This window comes from Harpegnathos saltator, unplaced genomic scaffold (genome assembly GCF_003227715.2).
Source record: "Harpegnathos saltator strain DR-91 unplaced genomic scaffold, Hsal_v8.6 scaffold8, whole genome shotgun sequence".
In the NCBI taxonomy this organism is placed as follows: Eukaryota; Metazoa; Arthropoda; class Insecta; order Hymenoptera; family Formicidae; genus Harpegnathos; species Harpegnathos saltator.
The window spans coordinates 1,611,662-1,636,051 of record NW_020230648.1 but is presented as its reverse complement, the minus strand read 5'-3'; the positions used below and the strand labels follow the sequence as shown (position 1 = coordinate 1,636,051).

The following is a 24,390-nucleotide window of genomic DNA, read 5'->3' as shown; positions in this document are numbered from 1 at the left end:
TTCAGCATTCGGCTAGAGAATCAGGATCCAGAGATCCTCCCCCCGTTTTACCGGAGAACAGCGTACCTTGAGAGTAGCGAGCTCGGCGCGCAGGTCACGCAGGATCTGCGCGTCGCAGGCGGCGTCGCGGAGGTTCACCTCGAGCCGCGCGCGGTCCTTACGCAGAGCCTCGATCTCGCGCTCCAGCTCCTGCATCCTGCTGGCCTTGGCGGAACCGCCCTTGGGCTGATGGACGACCACCGGCGCCTTGGCGGTGTTGGGCCTGGCCGGCTCCTTGCCGCCTAGGGAGCCGGCCCAGTTATTTCCAGTCGGCGCGACGTCGCTCTTCGCCTCCAGGGAGGAGGCGCTCGGCGCCTGGCGCAGCGATGTCGGCTGCAGCTGCTGCTGCTGCGTCGACTGTTGCTGCTGCTGGCTCGGTTGCCCTCTGCGAAACAGCGATTTGAACTTCATCATGGTCACTTGGACTGATCAGCGCGTAATTGGGTCTGTTGTAGACGAAGAACGAACTCCGGGCAGCAGCTTTTCCCGTGAGGAAGCGATTGCTCTCGAGAGCTTGAAGAAGGCGGTAGCCTCGCCGCCACTAGAATGCCGATCTGGAACGACCCTCGTCGTCAACGGACGATGACATCGCGTTGAAACTGTTCCCGTTAGTAGTAGCGTGCGGCGGCTTCAAAGATTCGGACGAGAATGGACGAGAGAGGGAGGAGAGGAGCCAACGCGTCGATATGATCATCCTGTTGCACCTTCTCTGTTCGCGATCCCGATTACCATGAGCACACGAGGAGAAATGGTCTTTCAGTGAATGTATCTCCACGTGACGCTGCGCGCACAAAGCGAAGGAGGATCTAATCGATTGCACGTAAAACGCTAGCGTGATTCTCCGTAGGTCCGAGATGCGTTTCCGCGTTTTCACTGTGTGTGTGTCGACCTGCTACGACAGCGATAATAGCGCGTAACTTGGAGCTGTTACTCGAAGCGCCTGTAAAGTCTTATCATCGATCTAGATAAAGACGGATCTGGCACGCGAAGTATGCAGTTTGTATCAGCACGACTAACATTTCCTGAACACTTATCCAAGAGGCGACCGTGAATTCGCAACGAGAGAGAGAGAGAGAGAGATAGAGAAGAGCTCCTCGACCTCGACAGACGCGATAGACGCTTCCAGCGCTATCGATATCCACTATCATCGATCAACGACGACGAGATGGGCCGTTCGAGCCGGCATCTCTGCGGTCGGAGAGTTCGTTGGCTTTGGCACGCGCTCGAGTTCCGACACACTTTCGACACGACGAAGAGCGTCAGGAATTCCCCCTTGAAACGTCACCAAGTACGTCGTTCCTTTGATTCAAGCGACTCGAGCGCTACGATTCCCAGGATTTCCAGGATGCGCGATACGAGTGTACAGATGCGTGATCAACACAGTCCGAGAGATCTCGGGTCAAGCGACGGTCATCGCGGCAGATCTCGAAGGAGCACATTCACCAAACACATTCCTCGGTAGGTCGCGATACGGAGCATCCAAGCGCATCTTCCGAGGCATTCGACCTCGAGCGCACGACTCGAAACGCTCCACCGTCGGGAATTTCACCGAGAGCGGCGGCGGCCTCTTTCGCGCGAGCGACTAGCAAGCGGTCTCGATCGACCTCGTCTGTCTCGCCGCGACGAAGATTCACCATCCCCTTGTATCCTTCCCGTTTCAGGATGACGATGACGATGGCGACGTTACACGACGTGTACGAGCGGTTGCATCGTGTGGCGTGCGTTCGCTGAGGAATTCGAGGATTCGTGCGGCTCGAGCGAGCGAACAAGCGAACGAACGAGTGAGCGACCGACCGACCTCGAGCCACTTTCTTCGGCCCCTCCGAGAGTCTTCACCTTCCTCTCCTTCTTCCTCGAGGATGACCCACGTTCAAGAACAACGCAGACAGTCAGAGGCGAAGCGAAGCGCGAGGCTCCGGACAACCTAAGATCGCCTTGAAGAGCACGCGCTCGGTCTTCGTTCGCGCCTTCGACGACCACTTGTTGCTCTCTCTCTCTCTCTCTCTCTCTCTCTCTCTCTCTCTCTCTCTCTCTCTCTCTCTCCCTCTCTCTCCCTCTCCCTCCCTCCCTCCCTGACAGCGCCGACTGACTATCCGCCACGAGCAGAGCGGAGTGTCGCTGAGCACGCCGCCGCGGAAGGACACCCGAATGTCCTTGCGTCCGACTTGCTCGACTCTGCAAGGACGACGACGGACACTCGTGCGATGCACAATGCGCGAGATTCGCTACGGGAGGCGCCACGCTGCGCGAAAGGACACTCGTTCGGCACACAGGTATAACCTGTACGACTACGTTTCCAACACGGATCAACGTACGAGGTCCTGGAGAGTGAGATTCGATATCACGCGAGCACCGGAGCGACACACACCGTGCGACGGTGCATCGGGTACTGAATACGTGAGTCGGCTGTCGCCCCCCTCCTCTTGCCATAATTCTGCCCTGTCCCCTTCCCCCTCGCTCTGCCGTCTTCTCTGTTGCCTGATCAAGGCTTTTCTTAGGCGGCCCGCCTCGCCGGGCTCTCTCGAAGGGCCGACGAGTCAGTCGCGAATGCAAGCAAAGATCGCGTACCTTGGGTCGCGCTGTCCTGACCATTCACAGGAATCTCATCGCGTGTCTCCTCGTGATCCACGTCACCTCTTTTGGCTCGCAATATGGAGCAACATCGGCCACGATTATCGTGAGGCCCCGACACGTCGAGATTGGAACGGACTCCGCGTCATTTTACACGTTGTCGCGTGGTGCTCCGGCTTGTAATTTATCGCTCAGGTTATCCCGCTTTTGTAATCGTCGAGTCTATCGTGTAAGTGCTCGTAATAGATATCGTGCGAGTGTCGAGGCGCGAGGTTGTCTCTTTGTCATTAAAAGAAACCCGAGACTCAGTTATACGTTACTCAAACCTGTTGTTTTCTAGATGATTTTGAAGAATTTTGAAGCCCGAAAGCCTCCATAAGGTTACAAACAAAGCTCGAGCTTGGTCGCTTCGTGAATTTGCTGAGCTTCAAGTTTTTTTTCTGCCGAATGATAAACGATAAAAATCGCGTTTTACTCAACGCAACGTGTAGAATGGCACCAGAATGCATTCGAATCTTGCCGCCGAAACGATGGCTACCACCATCCCCGAATCGTCGACTGATGTACCATGCCGAGCACTCTACAGTCAAACTCGTCGCAATTTCAAAGGAGTCGAGAGGGCCACTCGAGGACAATCATCGAGTGAGGTCGATCGATTCGCGTTTGGAGCGAACGGGACTGCCGTTCCGTGAAATGATGATTAGCGGATTTGCCGAAGGGCAACTAATTACACGCGCAACGTGGGGAAAGAAAGCTCGAGGAATAAGGCGATCGCGGTAACAACAAATTAGCGATCGTCGAGCGGCGCTACACGGCCGATTGCCCTTCGACGCGTTTCGATCACTTTGGATCGCGTCGATTTTCGATGAGCAGGAGGTGAAGGAGAAGGAAGAGGAGGAGGAGGAGGAGGAGGAGAAATAATTGGTCGGATCGGTCGGCGGGGCGGGAGACAGCCGAGGAGCTGTTGGGAACGGGTACGCGTCTCGTCGCTTCGAGGATGGCACGACCGGGGGATGAAGGGAAGAGAGAAGCAGAAGCTGCTTAAGGAGGCCACACGGAATCCGCAGACGTCTCACCGGTCGACCAGTTTTCTCATACGGTCGACATATGGTATGTACCCGGTGGCCGAAAGGTCTCCTTTGTGAGGCGGAATGCGAGAGAGCGCCGCCGCCGCCGGAGAAGTGCCCGCTTGGTGATGTCAACGCCGGCTACCCGGATATTTTTCCCGGCGTTTTCTCAAGGCACCCGGATACTCGTCCGCCGATTATTTATTATTTCGTTACCGTCTTTTACTTATTCTTCGAGTTATTCCAAGGGTATCGCAGCAAGGTTGACGAAAAGTGAATACGCCATGCAATGTATAGTTTTCATATGAAAATGTACAAAGTGTGATGAAAGATAAGTAAAACAAGTAAAGTGCGAAATACGTCCGACAAAGTTCACTTTTCGTCGGCTTCACCTTGGTTCACTTTTACTACACGCGGATTGATCCGGAGAATGTACTCGTGCAAAGAAACATGATTCCGTTGAGAAATTTTTTATTTCTTTATTTTTATTTATTCGCCGGTTCCGGATACCCGAATAGAATAGATTCGCGAGTTTGGGTATTTAGGCTGACTAGAAATTCCACCTGGTTCTTTTTAATATCGCCAGTAATGCCTGTCGTTTAACACCCAGATATATTTTCAGGTATCCACCACCGATTACGAGGCTGTTGACGTACGATGAGTACGAGCGAACGATGACAAAGGGACGGCTATTATTATCGAGCGCGCAGTGTCAAAATCGGCCGTCCGTGACACTCGGGGTCCCGCCGTCTCATAGTGGCACCGCTATGTCGGGCCCTTCTGGCACCACTGGTGCATTTGCACGTGCACCGAAGCTCCGGCCGAGGCAAACCGGTATACGTTTTTCCGGCCGACGGAAATACGACACTCCTCGAGGACGGTCCTCAACGAGCGCGTAGCCAACGAGCCGTTGAACGGAACGGTGCCACGACAGTCACCGTAATACGTCGAAAATCAGCGGAGCTGACATCTTCACGTCGCCAACCGGCTCCGCGATTTTTTGCTCCTCACTCGAGGCGACGTCGAATTTTCGACTGGGCTACGAAAAACCTCGCGCCGGTAGCAGCCCGGGTAAAAACGGGTCGCCCGAGGACTGTACGTCCTTCCAAGTGGACGAACGAAGTGAGGAGAGTAACGGGGCGCTCTCTCGTAGCGCGAAATCGACACGGCGCCGATTTTCGTTGCGCTGTCGAGCGAAGCGAGGCGAGGCGGGGCGAGGCAAGGCGATAATTCCTTACCGACGACAATGTCGTTCGTCCCGGAGAGATCGAGCCGGGGCTCCCTGAGCCCCACGTTATCGGAGATACAACAGAAACAGCACTGTGCGCGAGAGAGCGCAACATCCGCGCGAGAGAGAGGACCGATCGGCAATACATTCCGGTACGACGATGGCGATTTTTACCAGGTCACCCCTTGGATTTCGGAAAAACGAGCGAGTAGCAGTGCAATGGTCATGAAAACTGACCGATGGAAACTTCACGATAAACGATATCAGGAAAAGAGAAGAGAGAGAGAGAGAAGAGAAGAAATGAGAAGAAATGAGAAGAAAACAGAAGAGAGAGAGAGAGATTTATAAGTGTTATGTTCAATCAATTCGAGCGACTCTTTCGACGAAGCCGGCAGCGACTGCGCGTCGGGAAGCCAGAGTGTATATATATCCGCTTAATCATCATTATTCATTCGGCCATTAATATTTCAATATCGTATCGCGGCGATACGTGAGAGCGATTATTAGCGCGCATGCCGAAGAGAGCCGCGCGCGCGCAAGGTTACGAGTTGAATTTCTGCGAAGCGTGCGCGCGAGACGACACTCGGCGACGTGTCGTCGCGAATTTGACGAGCGTCGCCTCGCCTCGCGGAAATTTTACTTCGCACTGCAATCGCCGCGATAACAGACTTTGTTCGTCGCGAATCATGTGGACCGAGACTGAGGACGGGGAAGGAGAGGAAGAGAGCGCGAACGCCGAGGATATCTAGTCGCGAGGATTCCGCGTCGGATATTTCCCATTGGCCGGCGCGCGCGAGCACGCTCGCGGCAGAACGACGACTCATCCCACCTCGTCGGCACCAGGTGTGTTACCGCGTTCCGAGTGCGCTCGTGTGCACCTTTATCTCGCACGGACGAGGCGCGAGCAGATACTCTTGTTATCGCTCTAGGTGCTAAACACGAACCGGCTGCTTCGAGAAATATCGCCCGCTGACGTCACTCCGTTCACAAAGGCGTTTCCGATCGGAGATAAACGCGACGGTGGCATTCGTCGTCGTCGTCGTCGTCGTCGTGCGCGGCGCTCTAAAATCGCGCCGCGATTTTATCATATAATCGCGGGAGAAAGCTAGTCGCGAAAATCCGCAGACTCGCGGCACGCCGTAAGAAAGTAGGATCGGCTCGAAGAGAAGTCGTCGACGAGGAGAGACGTCGCAGACGCGCGGCAAGAAATCATCCGCTCCTCCGCCTTCGATTTTCGCCTGGAAGTAACGCGGAGACGAGATCCCGGGGGAGAAAAACGAGCGACGCCGGGAATTCGGGTCTGGCTGGTATGCAGCAGCAGCAGCAGCCCCGTGTAACGTGAGAGAGAGAGAGAGAGAGAGAGAGAGAGAGAGAGAGAGAGAGAGAGAGAGAGAGAGAGAGAGCCGGCGGAGAAAGAGGAGCGGTGTCATATTTATTGCCGAGTAAACATTCATCAGCGCCATGTGTCCGGCCATTTGTGCAAACAAGTATCGCGAGAGTCGCGCGCAGCGTCGGAAGAATTTCGAGTATCTACGTTGGAAGGGAACAGAAAGGTCCACAGGAGAATAAGGAGAGCTGAGAGAAAGAGAGAGAGAGAGAGAGTTGCGCGAATTTTACATACCACCGATACCGGATGCATACCGGCAGTCTGACGTGGGAGTTTCAACTGCAAGGTCGACTGCAGTCGGCAGTAAAATGTCAACGAAACTGAAACGCCGCTTTATGGGCGATACAAAATGTTCCTTCAGCCATCGGGAGATTAATTCAGCCGCGAAATACGAGTAATCGAATCGACTGGAAGACGAGGCGAATCGAACGCGCCCGGCAATGTGTTGACTCGGCTTCGTGATCGCCTCGTGGAGTCAAATTTTCAGCTTTCGTTTTGCCAACAACATTGATTGAAGGAACAGCCAAGTGTCGCTGAAAGAATGGGGGTAGCTGCTTCGCCATATATATATATATATATATATATATGCAACACGGAAATGCTCTGGCGTTCGTTTAACTCGACTCCGATGAGCCCCACGACTTGTTTTCCAGCGTGCACGATTTTTCCCGACCGAAGAATTCTTTCTTTTACACGGCGACCTCTCGATAGATCGCTCAGATATCGTCTCTCGCCCCCCCCCCTCCTCCATCTTATGCGCTTCCAGTTATCTTCCATCGTATTTCGGATCCCGCAAGCAGGGCCGACGGACGACACAAAGCGGGGCCTGTGTGTCGTGACGACGCGGAATGGAAACGTGGCGATAAAACTCCTCCGACTACACAGTGCTTCTTTCGAGAGCAATGACGTCACCGCTCGTCCCATCTCGTTCCTCGCTTCTCTCCCTCTTGAACTTGAGCGAGAGAAGTCAATTGCCACTCTTGCCCTTCCTCGAAGACCCTTTCGTTTAGACCGGCTCGTTTTCCATGCGCGGATTACAACGGAGGCGGAGGCGGAGAGCGCTCGTTTAATCGCGCGCACAGTGGCCGTTCTGTTGGGAGCTCGCAGCATCATCCACTTCGCGAGACAAAACCGCGAGAGACAGCCTCTACACGCTCTCGATACACGCTTGCGTTCGCGCTTGCGGCGTCTTTTATCGGCGTCAAATTGTTTTAACATGAAGAGAGAGAGAGAGAGGGAGGGAGAGAGAGAGAGAGAGAGATAGAGAGGGACAGAGGGAGAGAGAGAGAGAGAGCAGGACTTCTCGCGTCGTCGCATCTTCTCTCGACACGTTGACTAGCAGACGCTGAATTCACCAGCAAGTCTTCTCAAGACTCCGACAAACCCGGGCTGTCGCTTCGATGCTACTTCATCGTCTCTATTCGATATCCTTATAAAGAGCCGGTCAAATCGTTCCTAGCCAGTCGAATAAAACCGTCGCCCGAGCGCCCCCGAGGAAACTCACGGGTCAGCCAGATCTAGATAACGTGAGAGTCAATGTGTTAACACGCTCGCTAGCGACGTCAGCCATGCGCGTGACGCACCGATCTCTCTCACTCTGATCTCCGTTGAAAACTATTCAACCCCGCTGCTCAACACGTTCGCCACCGCTACGCCGCGCCGGCGCGGGCCACATGCGAGCGACAACGATAATCGTTCGTCCCGCGCGTGAACGGTACGCGCAATTACGGCGGGGAGACAAAGACGAGCAACGAGCGGTGCGTCTGACGAACCTGTCGAAAAGTCCATCCCCGCCGAGCGCATCCTCGGCAAGAAGAGTCGAGTCGCGTCTCGCGCTCACACGAGCGGCCCAGGTTCCCCCTTTCGTCGGCGGCTCCACGACGCCGAGCCGACGCGCGTCGCGCCGCCCATTGACTTTTGATTCACTGGGTATGTGGGTCGGCCGAGTGCCGCTCTCGTTGGCAGAGTGGGTCGTCGGTAGTGATGGGCCTGAGTCCCACGCGCACGTCCGACGTCGGCGGCGGCGTCGGCTTACGTAAGAGCGCGTGAAAAAGCGGTCTTTCTGCAACTGAAGCGAGCGAGCGAGCGAGCGAGCGAGCGAACGGCGCGAGCGCGGTGTGCGTCGCGCATTGGAAGGTGTACTTTATACCTCGGCATGGGGGGCAATTAATCTGCCCCCGATCAAGTTTGCGCCCGCTCGGCGGCGGCGCACAGTGGATCGAAACTCCAAATTCTGTGGACATCGACTAAAATTCTGTTCAGGAAACAAAATTTTGTGCAGGAATTAAGTTTTAATGAAATTAATTTTCATAAAATATTTTATTTATAATATTTTTGTCCACCATTTTGATAATAATAGTATTGTAACGAATATATATAAATATGTAGTGTTCCTATTCGGTTTCAACAGCTAGCAACCACGTGAAGGTAAGGAACAAGCTAGCCTTGGGCAAGTTATATCGAATCTTCTTGCATAAATTCAATTAATAAAATATTTGTTACGTATTTTTTGAAAATTTTAAGATTAAACAATCTGTATGAAAACACAAGACTATTGCAAGACTAGTGGATGTTATAAAACAAAATTCGTGGAAACAACCAAGAATAACATAATACAGCCACAGAGGTTCTTCGCTATGAATAGAACTGGATATCAAACAAAAGGACTATTCGAAATTTTGCGATTCTTTTTCGATCCATTGCAACAGATTGAAAAAAATTTATGTCTTGTTTCTTATCAATGTGATGCTGACTTGACACCAAACAGGAATATTTAAAATTCAATAAAAAAAAATTGTTATAAAAATATTATGGAAATATAAACATAAAATATAAATTTACTGAAATTTTCATTACAAATGATTCCTGGGCGAAATTCTGTCTCCGAACCGAATTTTCATTCATGTACAATCATGTACATAATAGGTTAGATGGTTTCTATCCACCATACGATATATAGGAGAAAAGATCGCACGAGATCGCAGCTGAAACCTATACGATTTTTTACTACATGAATGATTCTTTTAAATCCTATTTAGTACATCTTGGACAAATATGGACATTTTTTTTAATTATTCAATAAACATATATGAGTTGAGTTCTACGATTTCGTTCTAATTCATCATAGAGAAAAATGCGCAAAATATAACAAAATCTGGCAACGGATATGATAAAAATGTTCTTGAAGAATCATAGAATTGTGTACCATAAGATAGACAAGGATCGATAATTATTTATATAAAATACAGCGAACACAAATGGACGACTTATGCTTAACACATTTCACTTATCACAGAAACTCGAGACTTTAGACGCTTACAGTCTATCTATATTACTCATTACTTTATATTTTCTGCATTCGGATTATACAGGGTGTCTCATAACTGATGTTGCAGAGCTCATGGAGACATAGAACGGTTTATGACAAACATACAAGTCCCATACCGTTTCGCGAGATTTGCAACAATTATCGAGCTATTAATGACAGAAATCTGAGAAGTAGAAGCGCGCCGACTGATAAATGATTGGAGAAGCGTTGCAGCCATTTCGACAAGAGCGCGGCCCAGTCGATCCAGAAACTGCCGGTGCGCGGCGAGGGGAAGGACAACGTGTCGGTATTCGTGTTTTATTTCGCCACTCCTACGTTTCGCCGCATTCCGCCAATAGTTGCTAGATCGAGAGGCTGCGACGCTTCTCCAATCATCCATTTCGGCGCTCCATCTCACTCGTCAGATTTCTGTCATCAATCATTCGATAATTATTGCGAATCTCGCATAACGGTATAAGACTTTTATGTTTGTCTTGACCCGCTCTATGTCTCCACAAGCTCTGCAACATTACGAGCTACGAGACACCCTGTATATTAGAACTATTTTACAATACTAATTCTAGTAGATGAAGTTGCGAAATTCGAACTTTTATTTTCGGCTCGATGTCCACCTTTTTCACCGTTTCGATCGACTGTGCCGGCGGCGGCGACGCGGCCACCGAGAGGGCGGCGATTGGACGCGTTTCGTCGCGGCGCCTGTGACGGCTAAGACGGCGACGGTTTCGAAAGATTCGCGAAATCCAGCCGTCGGCGCGCCGCACAAACGGGAAATGAGAGAAAGTGAGTGAGCGCGAGAACGCGAGTCGCCCCCCCCTCCGGCGCTGCCGACGCGCGCCGACGAGGTGGTGCGTGCGCGTGTTCGGCACTCGGCTGAGGAAATCTCGATTGAACGCTGGAACGCGCTACTAAGTAGCTCCTGAAATAAACTCTCCGAGTCGACCGTGAGGCGGGGTTGTTGTTGCTGCTGCTTTTTGCGGACTTTCGAATCGCCGATGAAAAGAAGCGCGACCGGTATCGGGCGTAGTAGTAATGTAACTGACCCGTGGCTGCGGCGCGCGAAATTTCATTTCCGCCGCTGAAGATCGCCGTCTGCCGACGGCGATTTGTAAAATACCGCCGCTAATTGAGCCGTTCAACGTTCACGCGGACGTCGCGCGGCTGCGATAATCGATACGTGGAAAGATCGGACGCGAGAGCGGGATCGCGATAAAGCGGCCGCGAGTTACACGGGAAATTCCCGATTAGCAGCGCTAATAAGCCGCGCTGCGTTCGCCTCGGCATATGAAAATCGACAGATGCGGAAATACTACACTACGGATACGTACACACACACACACACACATCTGTCGAGGTGAATGACGGAGCAAACGGGAATGAAAATGCGCGAGAATAAGCGCCGTTCGATAACCTGTCGAGAAATTCGACAAGTAAAAGATGGAATAATTTATCTAACGGTTCATAAACGGACGAACCGTTTAAAAATACAAGGAGGAAACGTGAGAGAAATAATAAAAATAGGAAGAAGTTGGGAATAACACACGCGATTCTTCAAGAAGAAAAAAAGCATGTAGAGCTGCTTGGCGTTGGAAACAAGCTGAAACACTGAAATAGAAGATGAGCGACTCTGACGATCGCGATCGCGAAGAACGCAAACTTTGCTTCGGGGAAGAAGAAAAAGAAAAACGTCTCAAAGACGTCTCCGTTCTTAACCCTTCGAGGCATATAGTGGTAAGTATACTTATTTACACCTATTTCTTCTCACATTTTTATGAAATATTTCATATCTGAGAGAGATTCTTGTCGGATTTTTTGCGTTTTTTAGCTTTTTATATGATATGAGGACATACATGAAAAGTTGAAAGGTGTTTTGCATAAGTTGCCCATTTATTATAAATAAACAAAGTATAAAAAATACACATTTTTACAGAAAAAAATCATTTTCCACGAACTATGAGTGAATTTTTTGCTCAAAATCAAGATTTGGGGGTTTTTTGAGTCGCTGATTACGAATCTGAGGTTCAAATTCCAAAATTAGTTGCCCAAGATGGCAGATCATAGAATTTTTATTAAATTAGCTAAAATTGTACTCTGGCTAGTTTTTGAGGTTGCTGATTACAAATCTGAGGTCCACATTCTGAAATTTATTTCCCAAGATGGTGGATCATAAAATTTTCATATGATTAGCTGAAATTGTACTTTGGTTAGCTTTCAAGATCGCTGATTACGAATCCGAGGTCCAAAACTCCTTGTCACCGAAATTATCGCGATTTTTCATATTTCTTATCGCCGCCATCTTGAATTTCGAAAATCTGATGACAGATTCGTCATCAGCGATCCTAGAAACCCTCGTATATAAATTTTCATGTGATGCGAATTTCCTGCGAAAAATACGTGCTTCAAAGGGTTAAGCGTCTTCCAGACGTCTCTCAAGAGCCTGTGAACGTCTACCTGGCCATGCCTGCCGCGTGGAACGATTCGACAGAGCAATACCTGACGCTATCTGTCAAGCGTCAAGATCGCGGTCAGACACAGTTGATCTTGACGACGTCCTCTCGTCATGGCGCGCGTATATCGACGAGAGACAGCAGCGGCAGCAGATATCCTTAATGCTACACGTATAGCGCGTGGCATCGAGAAATCGTGGGGAAAGGAGCAACAGGCTAGGTCGTTGAACCCGTTCGCGCGAACTAGCGACGAACGGGCGCATCTCGCGGCGCCTTTTTCCCCTCCCTTCTCCCTAGCTCCTCTCTTCCTCTCCTCTCTCTCTCGCTCTCCCTCCCTCACTTTCTCCCCCCCCCTCTCTCTCTCTCTCTCTCTACGGGCGTCTTCTTTTTTTTCTTTTTACAAACGGCGGCTCACACGCAGGACTGCAAAAGCATGCTGGAAGAAGACTCACTTTAGCTGATCCCCCGACTTCGTCTTGCCGCAGACGTCGCTGGTGCGCTCGACTTTTCTGCTCGCCGCTGGCCTCCTCGGGCTGAACAGCGACGCGACCGTGTCCCTTTTCCTGCCCGCGCTCGCCGTTGGCCTCGTTGATGGGTTCGGCGGCTTCGCCCTGAAATCCGCATCGAGACGAATTTAATGTCGAATTCGACTGCTTTCGTTCACCGAACGCGACGATGCTGAATCGATCCGAGTTTGCCGGATATTTAATCTCCCGTATTTCACTTTTCATCCCCGAGATGATCCGACGCGAAACCTAAGTATCTCGTAGAGCGCCCGCATTCTCTGCTGACCTCGTCTCAGTTTTGAGATTAATCCAAGGAATACCAGACTGACACCCAAGAGACTCCGCAACGTTATCTGGAGGATCTGGCTGTCCAAAAGCGACACCGCTAATTGGCTCTTTGTGCGTCCATAAAGATACGGAGAAATAAAGATACTTCGAAGATACACCATTCAGACTTCTCTCGTCCTTCCTCTCCCGACGAGAGTTCAAGAATGCTCCTCACGCGAGCGCATTCGTGCGCACCTACGAGGTGCGAGGTACACGCGATGCATAAACAACGTCAAAGCGCGTCGCTAAAGGCAATTCGTTGCGCAATAAAAAATCGGAGGCGACGGATGGATGTCCGCCGCCCGCGCGCGATAACAATCGTTCCTAAGGCGAATCGCGAGAGAGCCTGACGACGTCGTCGTCGTCGTCGTCGTCGTCGTCGTCGTCGTCGTCGTCGTCGCTGAATCTTTCATTGCGCGAGGAATCGACAGAAAGTTACATAACGTCCCGTGTGCGTAAGTGCGTACGCGTAACGCAATTACCGAGGTGCGTGTACCTGCAGGTGACTAACGGCCAGGATTGCGTAACGCGTGCGTGCGCGCCGTTAACGCGCTCCCCCGGGAAACGGCGGGGCCAGGGTAGGGAGGACGGTGGCGCGATTTCCACGCTAATTTCACGTTGTTGTGGGACTAAATGAGAAAGCAGCCTCTCTCGACGCTGCGGACAAGTCGCTCCGGCGCATGGCAGTGGGGCCAGATGACATTCTCTGGTTCAAAATTCTCTAGAGATCTGAATTTCCAACCGATCATCGACACCAATGGATGAGGTTGATCCTGAATAAATTCCGAAGAGAGATCTGTCTTGCCAAAATTTAAAAAGAAAATTTTTTTTTTCGAATTACTAGCCCCAAAGGAGGAAAAATTATCGTTAAATGCGAGAAACTTGTAGAATACTCATTTCTATCTAATAGCATATTCAGCGGATTGAAAGTATGAAACCAATCAAGACACCTCGAGATTTATCGATCTTGAAGCAGAAACCCATTAACCCAAAATACAAAATATGCCCAAAATACAAAAACATCAAATACAGACCCGTTAAGCACAAAACCGAGGGATTTTGAATCTTAAGCCCATCAACCTAGGAATTTATCAATCCGAGAACTTTTTAGCTCGTGGATGCATGAAGCCGTATATATTAAGAGCCGCAAACAGTCCAAGAACCTAATCTAGCCATAGCTCGAGAATCTAATAATACTCGACGTTGAATATTCAGCTATAAAACATTAAGTTCGAGCCTAGAAACGCTGAATGCCAAATCTCGGGTTCTCCATGCTTTTACTTATTGGGTTCATATGGCTGAATTATCTCTTAATGTGGGCTGAAATGATGAGCTTTGAAATTCTGAGTTTCCTAAAAGGTGATTATGAGTTCTGAGGTCTCGCATTTAGTATCCATAGGCTCGAACCCATTAAGGTCGAGCCCAAGATACTGTACTTTAAACGATAAACTCTTAAGACAAACCCTAAAGCCACGAACCCTAAACCGATAATTTTTTCAAAATTTCGGCTAGACAGATCTCTTTGGAATTTATTCAGAATCAACCTCATCCATTGGTGTCGATGGTCGGTTGGAAATTCAGGTCTCCAGAGAATTTTGAACCAAAAAATGCCCTACTGCGTGGCGGCGACAACGACAACGTCATAATATCTCGGATTCTTCAAGACGTTCTTCAAGAAGAACGGGTCCGCGTTGACGGCCGAGCGATGTGGTATTTTCGAGCAACAACGCGTGGCGTCAAGAGGAAGCCGCTGGGTCAAGTTGGCTCAAGGGTCAGGCGTTGGCGATGCGTCTCGTTCGACTGCTTATTGTGCAAGGGACAATGGAAAGGAAGTTGCGAGGTGTTCCTTCTTTGGAACACGAGGAGACTGCTTATGGTAATTTTGATAACTCAACCGATGTTGTTTATGGTCTCTTGGCCAGCTTGTTCCGCCGATCTTACGTGCGAGTGCCTCCTTATCAGTTTTATTGTGCATTATCTTGGATAATGCAATATAGCAAATACAAAAAGACATTCGCGTTCAATAGAATTTAATCTAAATTATCTCATACCTTATATAAATATTTTTAACCATCTCGCATGAGACGGTTGTGTAATTATCATTAAAGGTCGCAGGCCGCATTCGGCGCGGAGCGAGAGAAGTGAGTTGGTTCGAAGGACGAGGGGGGATAAAGGATAGAGGCTGCGAGCTCATACAACTCGATTCGATGAGTTTAGCGTATCGACGGGTTCCAGTGTGTATCGGCGAGCCGAGTTGATGAGGTCAGTACGATCGCTGACCGCTGGTGGTCAATGCCCCCATCGGATACGTCTGTTGCGAACGAACGAGCGGGCGAAGGAACGAAGGCGAAGGACCGAACGACCAGACACGATCGATCGATCGATCGGTCGATCAATCGAGCGATTGATCAACCGGCAGCTCGACGAGACGAATCGAGTTCGCTCCGGCCCGCGATCGTCGAACGTGTGTCTGGTCGACGACATTATGTAAATTATGTGAGACTTGTCACGACGATATAACCGTGTCGAGTGATACCAGCGGACCTTTCCTAGAGAACGGTCAGCCGGCGACGATAAGGCCGGTTTGCAACACGTGCGTGAGTCTTATCGCGCGCGTTTTATCAGCGTTACGCGTGTTCGTTCGTATTTGACGGTTGGATTTTGAGCGACCGAAAGTTGTGAGAATACGACCGATAACTCTCGGCCTCTCGGCTGGAGAGACACGGAGAGCCACTTTCTGTCTCGCATCCACCGTAGGCGCGTTCACCGAGAGAGGTGTGACACACACCTTGCGCTCACCTATTATTAATCCAGGAAACGCATACACACACATTCACGGTAACATCTTCCGCGAAGAGGCTATAAATAAATTTCGCAGGAAGGGTCATTTATTGTGTACTTGGCTGCGCGATGCTACGCGAGAGTTGAAAATTTCACCGGAGAACGTGAACATGAAAAAGATGATAAAATGTAAAACATCTCAACTGCATGTAAAGAAGAGATATGTATGTATCAGCTGTCAAAATGAAGAGGAAATTTTATATACTGTTGTTGCAATAACATCTCAAAGCATTCTGCGTCATAACAACAATATTATTGTAAGGAGAAATAAAAACTGCGTAGTTGAATGGTAATGCGATAGATAAATAAAAAATCATACTTGCAAAAAGTTATAGGAAAAAGAAAAAAAAATTCAAGGGGACACCCGGGTTTGAACCGGGGACCTCTCGATCTGCAGTCGAATGCTCTACCACTGAGCTATATCCCCATTCGGTAACTCCATGTTTAAATTGCAGTCTTCACCTCTAGAGTACAACATACAATTTCACTTTTGGTATATATATAAAAGAGAAATTTTCCCCACATTAAAGTGTATTTAAATCTGTAACGAATGGAAAAAAATTTTGCAATAATTTTGGCATATAAAGATCTCCGATCTATTCGATGAAGTTTATCCAGCCGAGAGAGTTAATTTCAGATTAAAGAATTTAACTTGAAATTAACCTAATTCATTTCAATTAATTTTAATAAAAATTAATTTTTTATTTAAGAGGTTTAATTTGACGAGTGATTTACGCGATTGGACACGTAATAATTTTTCGGCGTGTCGAAACGACAAAATAGAAATTCCGACGCTAAACGGCTTTGCGAATCGCGATAAGCGATTTCTTGAAATAAAAACGGAGCCGTCCGTAGCAACGGATAAATAACGGACTTTCCGGAAAAATAATGGCAAGACCGGTTTTCCGACCCGTGACGGACGGGAGAGGCCTTTACCGTGCCGTATCTATCGCGATTATTACGGTAACAAGCGGTTATTACCGCATCGCCTCGGCGCAACGTTATGCGCCGTGAAGACCTGAATCGCTGGCGTCCTCTGTGTCGCGTTTCGATCCTTACGACGGGCAACGCGACGTCGGTAAAGCAGGGAACCCGAAATTAATCACGAAATTCGAATCTGCGGTGACCTTTTCAAAGCCCGAGAAATCAAAGTAGATTCGCTTAATTTCGTAATGTTCTCATCACATCTTGCCGATTCTCAAGCTGAGAAAGATGACAAAACTAGCAATTGGGATCATTCCAATCATTTTCTATATTCACATCGCGTGAAACATTTGAAAATAAAATTACAGCTACGAGACGGATTCCTGCAGGCTTCCGATTCGTGAAACCCATTCCCAGCAAGGGCTCGTTATCCCCGCGCGCTAATTAAGAGAAGTACTCACTGATTTCCGCTGGCCTTCTTCGTGAGCGGCAGAGTATTCTGCGTCGTCCGTTTACTAAACGGTTGCCGCCCGCCCGAGCCCACGGACATCCCGTTTCGAGCCTGAAAAACAGGAACAGCAATTGTACATTTCGAGACGAGCTGAACATCTCACACGTACGAATGGGGACACGCACACAGATAAGATGACACGCACAAGCGATAAACGTGAAAATCTCTCTCCGGCGGCGACTACTACTCCTCTCGAGGATCGTCATTCGCGACACGCGGCGCGACAGAGAGCGAATACACGTCTCTCTCTCTCTCTCTCTCTCTCTCTCGTTTAGCCGCGTCTTCCGGGCCGAGCGCGGAAATAAATAAAGAAGAAACGCATTAACGCGCACCGTTCCACTCTGATTCGCGTGCGTCGCGCTTAAGAGCGGCAATTAAAGCCGTGTGGTAGGCTATTACACACACAGAGAGAGAGAGAGAGAGAGAGAGAGAGAGAGAGAGAGAGAGAGAGAGAAAGAGAGAGACATGCGTAACGTACGCGTTGTATCGCGTGGTGGCGGATTGCCGGCCACGGATGCGGTTTTTAATAAAAAAGCGAGACGCGGCGCTATCGCCGGCAGGATCGGCGGGCGCGCGCTACGTCGTCTCCGACTTGCTTTTAGCAGGCGCGATTTCACGCGCGCAATTATCCGACGCGCTTAAATACGGAGATAATTATCGAGCCGCCTAACGTTCCCGTGCCGCTCTGATTGAACCGCCGCTGTGATGCGTCGTGTAGCGTTCGCGCCTAAGAAAAGCCTCGACGACGCGTATCTTTTCTCGTGTGCAAACTTCCGAGGACGCGTCGTCGCCGGCTCGCTGAAAACAGACGCCGCCGCCGCCTCGGCGCGTGTCCTATCTTTGCAATAATCATTCGCTGTATTGTCATTGCCGATGAGACTGCAAGCCACGGGCTAGATGTCGCAGACCGAAGATTGGAAGATTGATCAATCGGGTGAAATTAGGGAATTTTTGCAAAATATCGTCTCTCAGATACGGTAAATGTAAATCGTTATTTGCTCAGAAATAACGTCGCGATGTATATGTGCGATCAATAACACTCACGATCAATGTTTACCGTATCTGAGAGATGGTATTGCAAAAACTTTCTGGTGAGTCAGGACCGTGACGAAGATTCGTTGAATTCTCATTTGCGCGATCCCGCTATTCCGAAAAGTTCAGTTAACCCTTTAACGCCTACTGGTAACTATAGTTAGCAGAAACACATTTAAGAATCCATAACTTAGTCAAAAAAAGAGATAGATATTTTCGTTTCTCTTTTAGCACCACTGTAAAGGTGAATTCTTCTTCTAAAAAATGGTATATAGATTGTATGTAGATCCGGTTTAGTCTGTTTTTAACTCAGTTTTAATGATAACATGTTTGGTCAAATTCCAAGTAGGCATAGTTAGCATTGTTACTGATATCTAAAAGTGCACTATAAATGAACAGAATAGTGAATCTGTTATAATTTTATACATTTGGAAGCTTTCTCAGATGCAAAATGTGAAATTAAAAGAATACAGAAATTCAAAATGGCGAATCCAATATGGTGGACACGAAAATGAAGAAATCAATCTATTTTCGTGAAACCCGGCGACCTACAGCGCCTTTTATGCGGCGAAAAATGAAGGGACGATTGACTATCTAAATGATGATCTATAAGATATTCTTCTGAAATAGTAAGCTTGACGCTCTGAATGATAAACTTCACTCACAAATCTAGTAAAGTTTCAGCTGAAAAATGTCAAGCCGACTATCAGAGTTACGCCGTATAGATTATCCTTCATTTTTCTCTGTATAGGTTGCTCATTTCGTATATGCTTCTAGGACCCAAGTCATATTTATCAATAAACAAAAAACGAACGATAAAAACAAACCAGTATAAAATTCTGATATTTTTTTGGGTCATCACTACTTATAGTCTCAGTTGAAAAAAACTCAAATTTTATTCTTAAAACACTTATAAAAAAAATCGGGCGTTAAAGGGTTAGAGTCAACCGGCAAAGTCTCATCGGCTTGATCCAGTCGCGCGAATTTCTCACTCGGCGGACCGACTCCTTCCGTATCATTCCTTCACCGAACGTACACGTAACAGTCGGCTGAGTAATCCGACGCCATAACCGCGGATAATTATGCGCCTGACGGTGGCGGATCTCGTGTCGCGGTTCGGAAACGTAATAACGATCCGCCGAGCTCTTATCTGATTCTCCTCCCTTAAGGCCTCGGCGATAACAGAAAAGATTTTATTACAGCCGAGCTCTTCTCTTCGAATTGTCCAACGGTAAGAAGCAGCAAAGAATATTTCAAACTCGTTTACGCGCTTGTTTACGATTTTCACGGCGATCTCCATCGAGGCGCCATCTTACGGCTTTATCGGCTCGCGCCGACGCCGACCGTGATTCACTGTTATCTCTGCGCGTTATCTGCGTTATTGAATATTTATCGCATTCCAAATAAACTCGGGATCGTCGCTTTGCTCGCTCGAACGGACGACTGAGTGAATTTGACGAGACATGAAAATTCGCGCGCGCGCGCGCACCGAGTATTACCGAATTGCCGCTCAGCGCGTCTAGGAACTGCCGAATCATCTTCAGTCGCGGCTCGAACCCGGCATCGAATCCACCGTCTTGCACAAAGCACCCGCGCACCGCACCGCACCGCACGCACGCACCCACGCACGCACGCGTCTCACGTTACGCAGGACGAAAAGACGCCGGTTGGTCTTTTGTCGGCACCGCGCTCGCCGCGCACCTCCGCGAGATCAAACGCTCCTCTCACCGCGATGCACTTTGACACTTGCCGAAGAGTCGCCTTCGCGCTCTAACGGGAGCCTCGGCAAACGAGAAGAAAAAAACGGCAGGAGGAAAGAGGATACCCCGTGGCCCGTGAATGTCCCGTGTAAACCGTTAATGCGCAACGCGATTTCTACAAAATGCCGAGGAAACGACGACGGCAGTTCGACCGAGCTATCTCGAGAGCAGCCGAAAACATGCACATACGCACACATACACGCACGAGGGAGCTCGGCCGAGGACTGAGAGGAGAATTCGAACTCTCGAGATAAGAATGAAGCCGTCCGCGATAAGCCGGGAAATATCTACAGGTGAGTTCGTATTCACGCGTCTATCAACGAATACGAGACTCGACGTGACGAGAGAGAGGGAGGGAGAGAGAGAGAGAGTGTGCGCGCGCGCGGTAAACAGGGAAGAATTTGTCACCCCACCAAGAGTGGCCACCGCGGTAAGACACGTCGGAGATCAACGAACGATAAAAAAAAAAAAAAAAAAAAAAAAAAAACAAAAAAGAAAGAAAAGAAGGGACAGACAAAGAGATCGGAGAGAAATCCCAAGCGCGTCGACGTCACGATGATCGACGCGAGGCGCACCCGTGAATAAACCGCGCTCGGACAGAGATCTCGTTTTATCGCGGCGATAACACGGCGGAGAGGAGATCGCTCGCAGAGATCGCGATCTCCCGATCGCGGCGCGTCGCGTTCTCCGGTGTGCGCGGTCCGGCCGCGCGGTCGGCCCCGTGAAGACGCGGCGGCGGCGGCGGCGGCGGCGGTGCATCGAGGAGCAGGATTTCGTTCGTACCGTCACGGATACTACGCCGGGCGACTTCGATCGGAAGGCTATACGTATCCGTATACGTACCTCCTCGCGAGGGTCATCGAACCTCGGCGCGCACGTACGGGTTCTCTCGGCCAATAATAAAGATGCACGCCCGGTACGTAACTACGCTCTGTACATACGTGCGTAAGTACTACCCTGCTGCTGCACCCGTACCTGCTCTCCCCCCCCTCTCTCTCTTTCTCTCTCTCTCTCTCTCTCTCTCTCTCTCTCTCGCCGCTGAGTATACAAGGTGTCCCACCATCATTGCGATACCTGGCCGCTCGGTCTCGAGGTGTATCGACGGATGATTAATACAGCGGTAATTAAACGGTGTTATTAGCCGATTAAAAGTCCCGTTTGTAGGACCCTCGCCGCTTTTATCGCGTATGAAACTACCTCGGACTAATATATTTCATTTCCTCCTCATTTCGTCCTGGGCACTGAATTCTCGGCTGCGCACCTGTGCGCCTTCGGTAGAAGAAACGACTGATCTCTGAGATCTCAGGTGAGTCAGGTGAATCGTCATAAATCTCGGTGAGACCGACTGATCCTTGGAATCCGCGGAGGAATTGTGAAGTGATTCTCGTGGATTCTAAAACGCACCGGTCAAAAGATTACGGCCTCCGCCGCCGCGCCCCTCCTTCATCGTCACTCGTCGAACGGTTGTTGTTCGCCGTGGATTAATTATCCGTTATTGTTATTCAAGGTTGTTTAACCGCAACGAATGGTACCGCGATGCGTAATAAGACACGAACGCGCGAGCGATGGTGTGCGTGATACAAATGAAATTGCACCGCGACTCGGCTATTATTCACCGTGGAATTTCTGGCCGCCTTCTCGGATCGCTACATTCTCTCTCTCTCTGTCTCTCTCTCTCTCTCTCTCTCTCTCTCTCTCTCCCCCTCTTGCTCTCCACCTCGCTACGGTTTTTCGAATCCTGGATCGCAGCGTTTCCCGGACACCGTTACATTCTCGGACCGCGAATTCTAGGTTGCAACATTCCGAGGCTGCGTGTAGGGTTGCCAGATGCAAAATGAGTATTTCCGGGACATTTTTTAAATTGAAAAATAAGTTGTTGGAGAATCTTAATTAAATTTGGCAGATAGAAGAGTAAGAGACGGTTAAGAGATGTCGTTGCTTACTTGAACGAATACAATGAATAAATGTGTGAATTAGATACCAGCAGAGAAAAGTTTAGACACAAATCATATGATTGACTTTTTTCTTTCTTTTTTTTTTTCACTACACAAATGGTTTCTCGGGTGGCACGTCAAGAATTTTTCGACCTTATAAATCCCGACGATTGCTCTCGCACATTTCTCTCTAGTACTAGCTAAAAACAACATAAATATTATGATTATAATTTTCTTGAAATTTTTCGGGACACGGGTGCAAACTTCCCAAAAATTCCGAGACAATCCCAGAAATCAAGGCCATCTGGCAATCAATCCTAGTTACGTCCGGCGAGCCTCCCGGATCGCGAGAGTCCTCGCAACATCCTCGGACAATCCCACATCCTCCGAACGTATGTCCGTGTTATCCTTTCGCTCGTTCCTCTTCTCGCTCCGGGGCGCTGCCGGGCACGACAGGGTGGAGAGGCCGCGGCGCACACGTGCGTGTGTTCCACGTGCCCGGAGGGGGGAGAGGGGACGCCGCCTCTGACGCGTGATTATCATTCTTCTGATGACTCTCGCGAGATCATCGATGGATCACACGAGCGCGTAACGTCCGTTGCAGTCGTGAGGATCTCCTTCGCGGCGGTCCTTCCATCCTCGCCCGCGCCTATCGCGGTAAACAGACCCCACCCTCGCGAAATTCCTGCATGCGCCACGCGACACCCCGTATACGGGGCGCACGTACGCCTGCCTACTTAGTGGCGATTGCTGCGCGTCTCGCATGTTTCTCTTCGTCGACGGCGACGAGGACGGGCGCGGGAATAGGAATTCCTGCGGAATGGATCATTGGCGCGCGGCTAAAAATCGCGACGAAGACGCGTCGTCGGTCGAGCCGCGAGGGTGCACGCAAAGGGTACCGCCGAGTGTTTTCGTCGTCCGCTGATGTTTACGACACCCGTACCTTCCACCGGGAACACGAGCTGCGCCGGGATTATTCTAATCACACGCGTCGATACTGACTTCGCGTGCCAGACGCGTCGGGGAAGTCCTTACGATGACAAACAGAGTTTTCGGGACAAACATCCGCGAGGTTATTGCGAATTCCGTTATTCCTCGCGGCGCGACGAGGCAAGCGGCGCTACTTTGCGACAGATCGGCTGTAAGTCACTCAACTGACAGCGGAAAGGGGAAAATCCAAGAGCGGATCGAAGGACTCGGTTTCGGATCTTTCCTCAGGCAGAAATTCCGTGAATCTCTAGAGATTCGAAAAGGAGTTTAAGAATCTACAAAAGAGGAAAAAAAAATGCACACGAACATCGAGATTCGGAAAGATCCGATGACTCGAGCGAGCGAATCCGAGATGTCGGAGGCTCTTTCGCCCAGGCGGGGCCCCGGGGCCCGGGCCCTGTTCTGGACGCGTATAATTAAGTATGCCCTTTCAACTCCAAGATCCGTTTCCCCGTACGAGCGTCACGCAACGTAACGCTCGAGCCGCCTCGGCTCGAGAATCAGAAAGGCGCATTCGGCGCTCGACACGCGTCCAGAACACACAAGGCCCCTGGTATATATTCACGGACGTCCTAGAATTCACTCGCGGGTTCAACGGTCCCAGGAAATCGCCTTGAGACTATTAGCACGTTATGATATATGAGCGGGAGCGCGCGCGCGCGCGCGTGCGCGATTGCGTGTGCGTTAAGCAATCGCGTATCAATTTCTCCGAAGGCGCGCTAAAAAGGCGATCTGTGTTTCATCGAGTGAGACATACGCGCGAATGGCAAATCCGTCGAATAACGATCGTCGCGCGGCGCGTTATCACCGATTGCGCCGAGAGAGTCGCCTCGTCGCCGTCGCTACGTCGCAGTGTTGTGATACAGGAAATTGATATTCAAAAAGGTCTACAGCATTGAATTTTCAATCGATTGGGACGATCTTTCGTTTTTTTTTTTTTTTTTAATGAAGGTGAGAAGATTACCTACAATTCTACCGAGCGATATTTTCGATATCAGGAATCCTAACCAAATCCTTAATAGACAAAGTATTGAAATATTGATACATTTTCAGAAGATGATTTTTTCTACTTCTGTCAACGCGCAAAGTATTATAATTGCCAAACTATGAATCCATGGATTGTAAATCTTTTGCTACTCAACTCGTAAACTCCAAACCTCATAACCCCGAACCTCACAACCTCAAGCCCCATAATCCCGAACTTCATAATCCCCAACCCCATAACACCGAACACCGCAACAGATTTACAATGCATGGATTCATAGTTTGGCAATTATAATGGTTTGCGCGTTGACGGAAGTAGAAAAAATCATCATCCTCTGAAAATGTATCAATATTTCGTACTTTGTCTATTAAGGATTTAGTTAGGATTCCTGATATCGAAAATATCGCTCGGTAGAATTGTAGGTAATCTTCTCACCTTCATTAAAAAAAGAAAAAAATCGGTCGAATCCCAATCGGTTGAAAATTTAGTGCTGTAGACCTTTTTGAACATCAATTT

The 24,390-nt window shown here is 49.5% G+C and overlaps 2 protein-coding genes and 1 non-coding gene across 5 annotated transcripts in view; 1 reads left to right on the top strand and 2 right to left on the bottom strand.

The window, feature by feature from the left end:
- The window catches only part of LOC105181671 (cytospin-A), a 45,915-nt gene that overhangs the window by 9,760 nt on the left and 11,765 nt on the right, over window positions 1-24,390 (bottom strand). For 2 of the 3 annotated variants that reach the window (XM_011138584.3, XM_019840663.2), the window contains exons 2-4: window positions 17,124-17,224; window positions 12,517-12,675; window positions 67-424 (exon numbers count right to left, since the gene is read on the bottom strand). In XM_011138584.3, the coding sequence (XP_011136886.1) occupies window positions 67-424; window positions 12,517-12,675; window positions 17,124-17,224 (618 nt within the window). Of the gene's footprint in view, window positions 1-66; window positions 425-12,516; window positions 12,676-17,123; window positions 17,225-19,704; window positions 19,799-24,390 lie in introns of those variants that run through there. The other variant, XM_019840664.2, reaches the window with a different exon arrangement.
- LOC112590414 (uncharacterized) lies at window positions 893-2,056 on the top strand. The gene is made up of 2 exons (XM_025306787.1): window positions 893-1,497; window positions 1,701-2,056. The coding sequence occupies exons 1-2, from the start codon at window positions 1,205-1,207 to the stop codon at window positions 1,768-1,770; spliced, it is 363 nt and encodes a 120-aa protein (XP_025162572.1). The 5' UTR covers window positions 893-1,204; the 3' UTR covers window positions 1,771-2,056.
- TRNAC-GCA (transfer RNA cysteine (anticodon GCA)) lies at window positions 16,094-16,165 on the bottom strand. The gene has a single exon. It is a non-coding gene; the product is annotated as a tRNA-Cys (tRNA).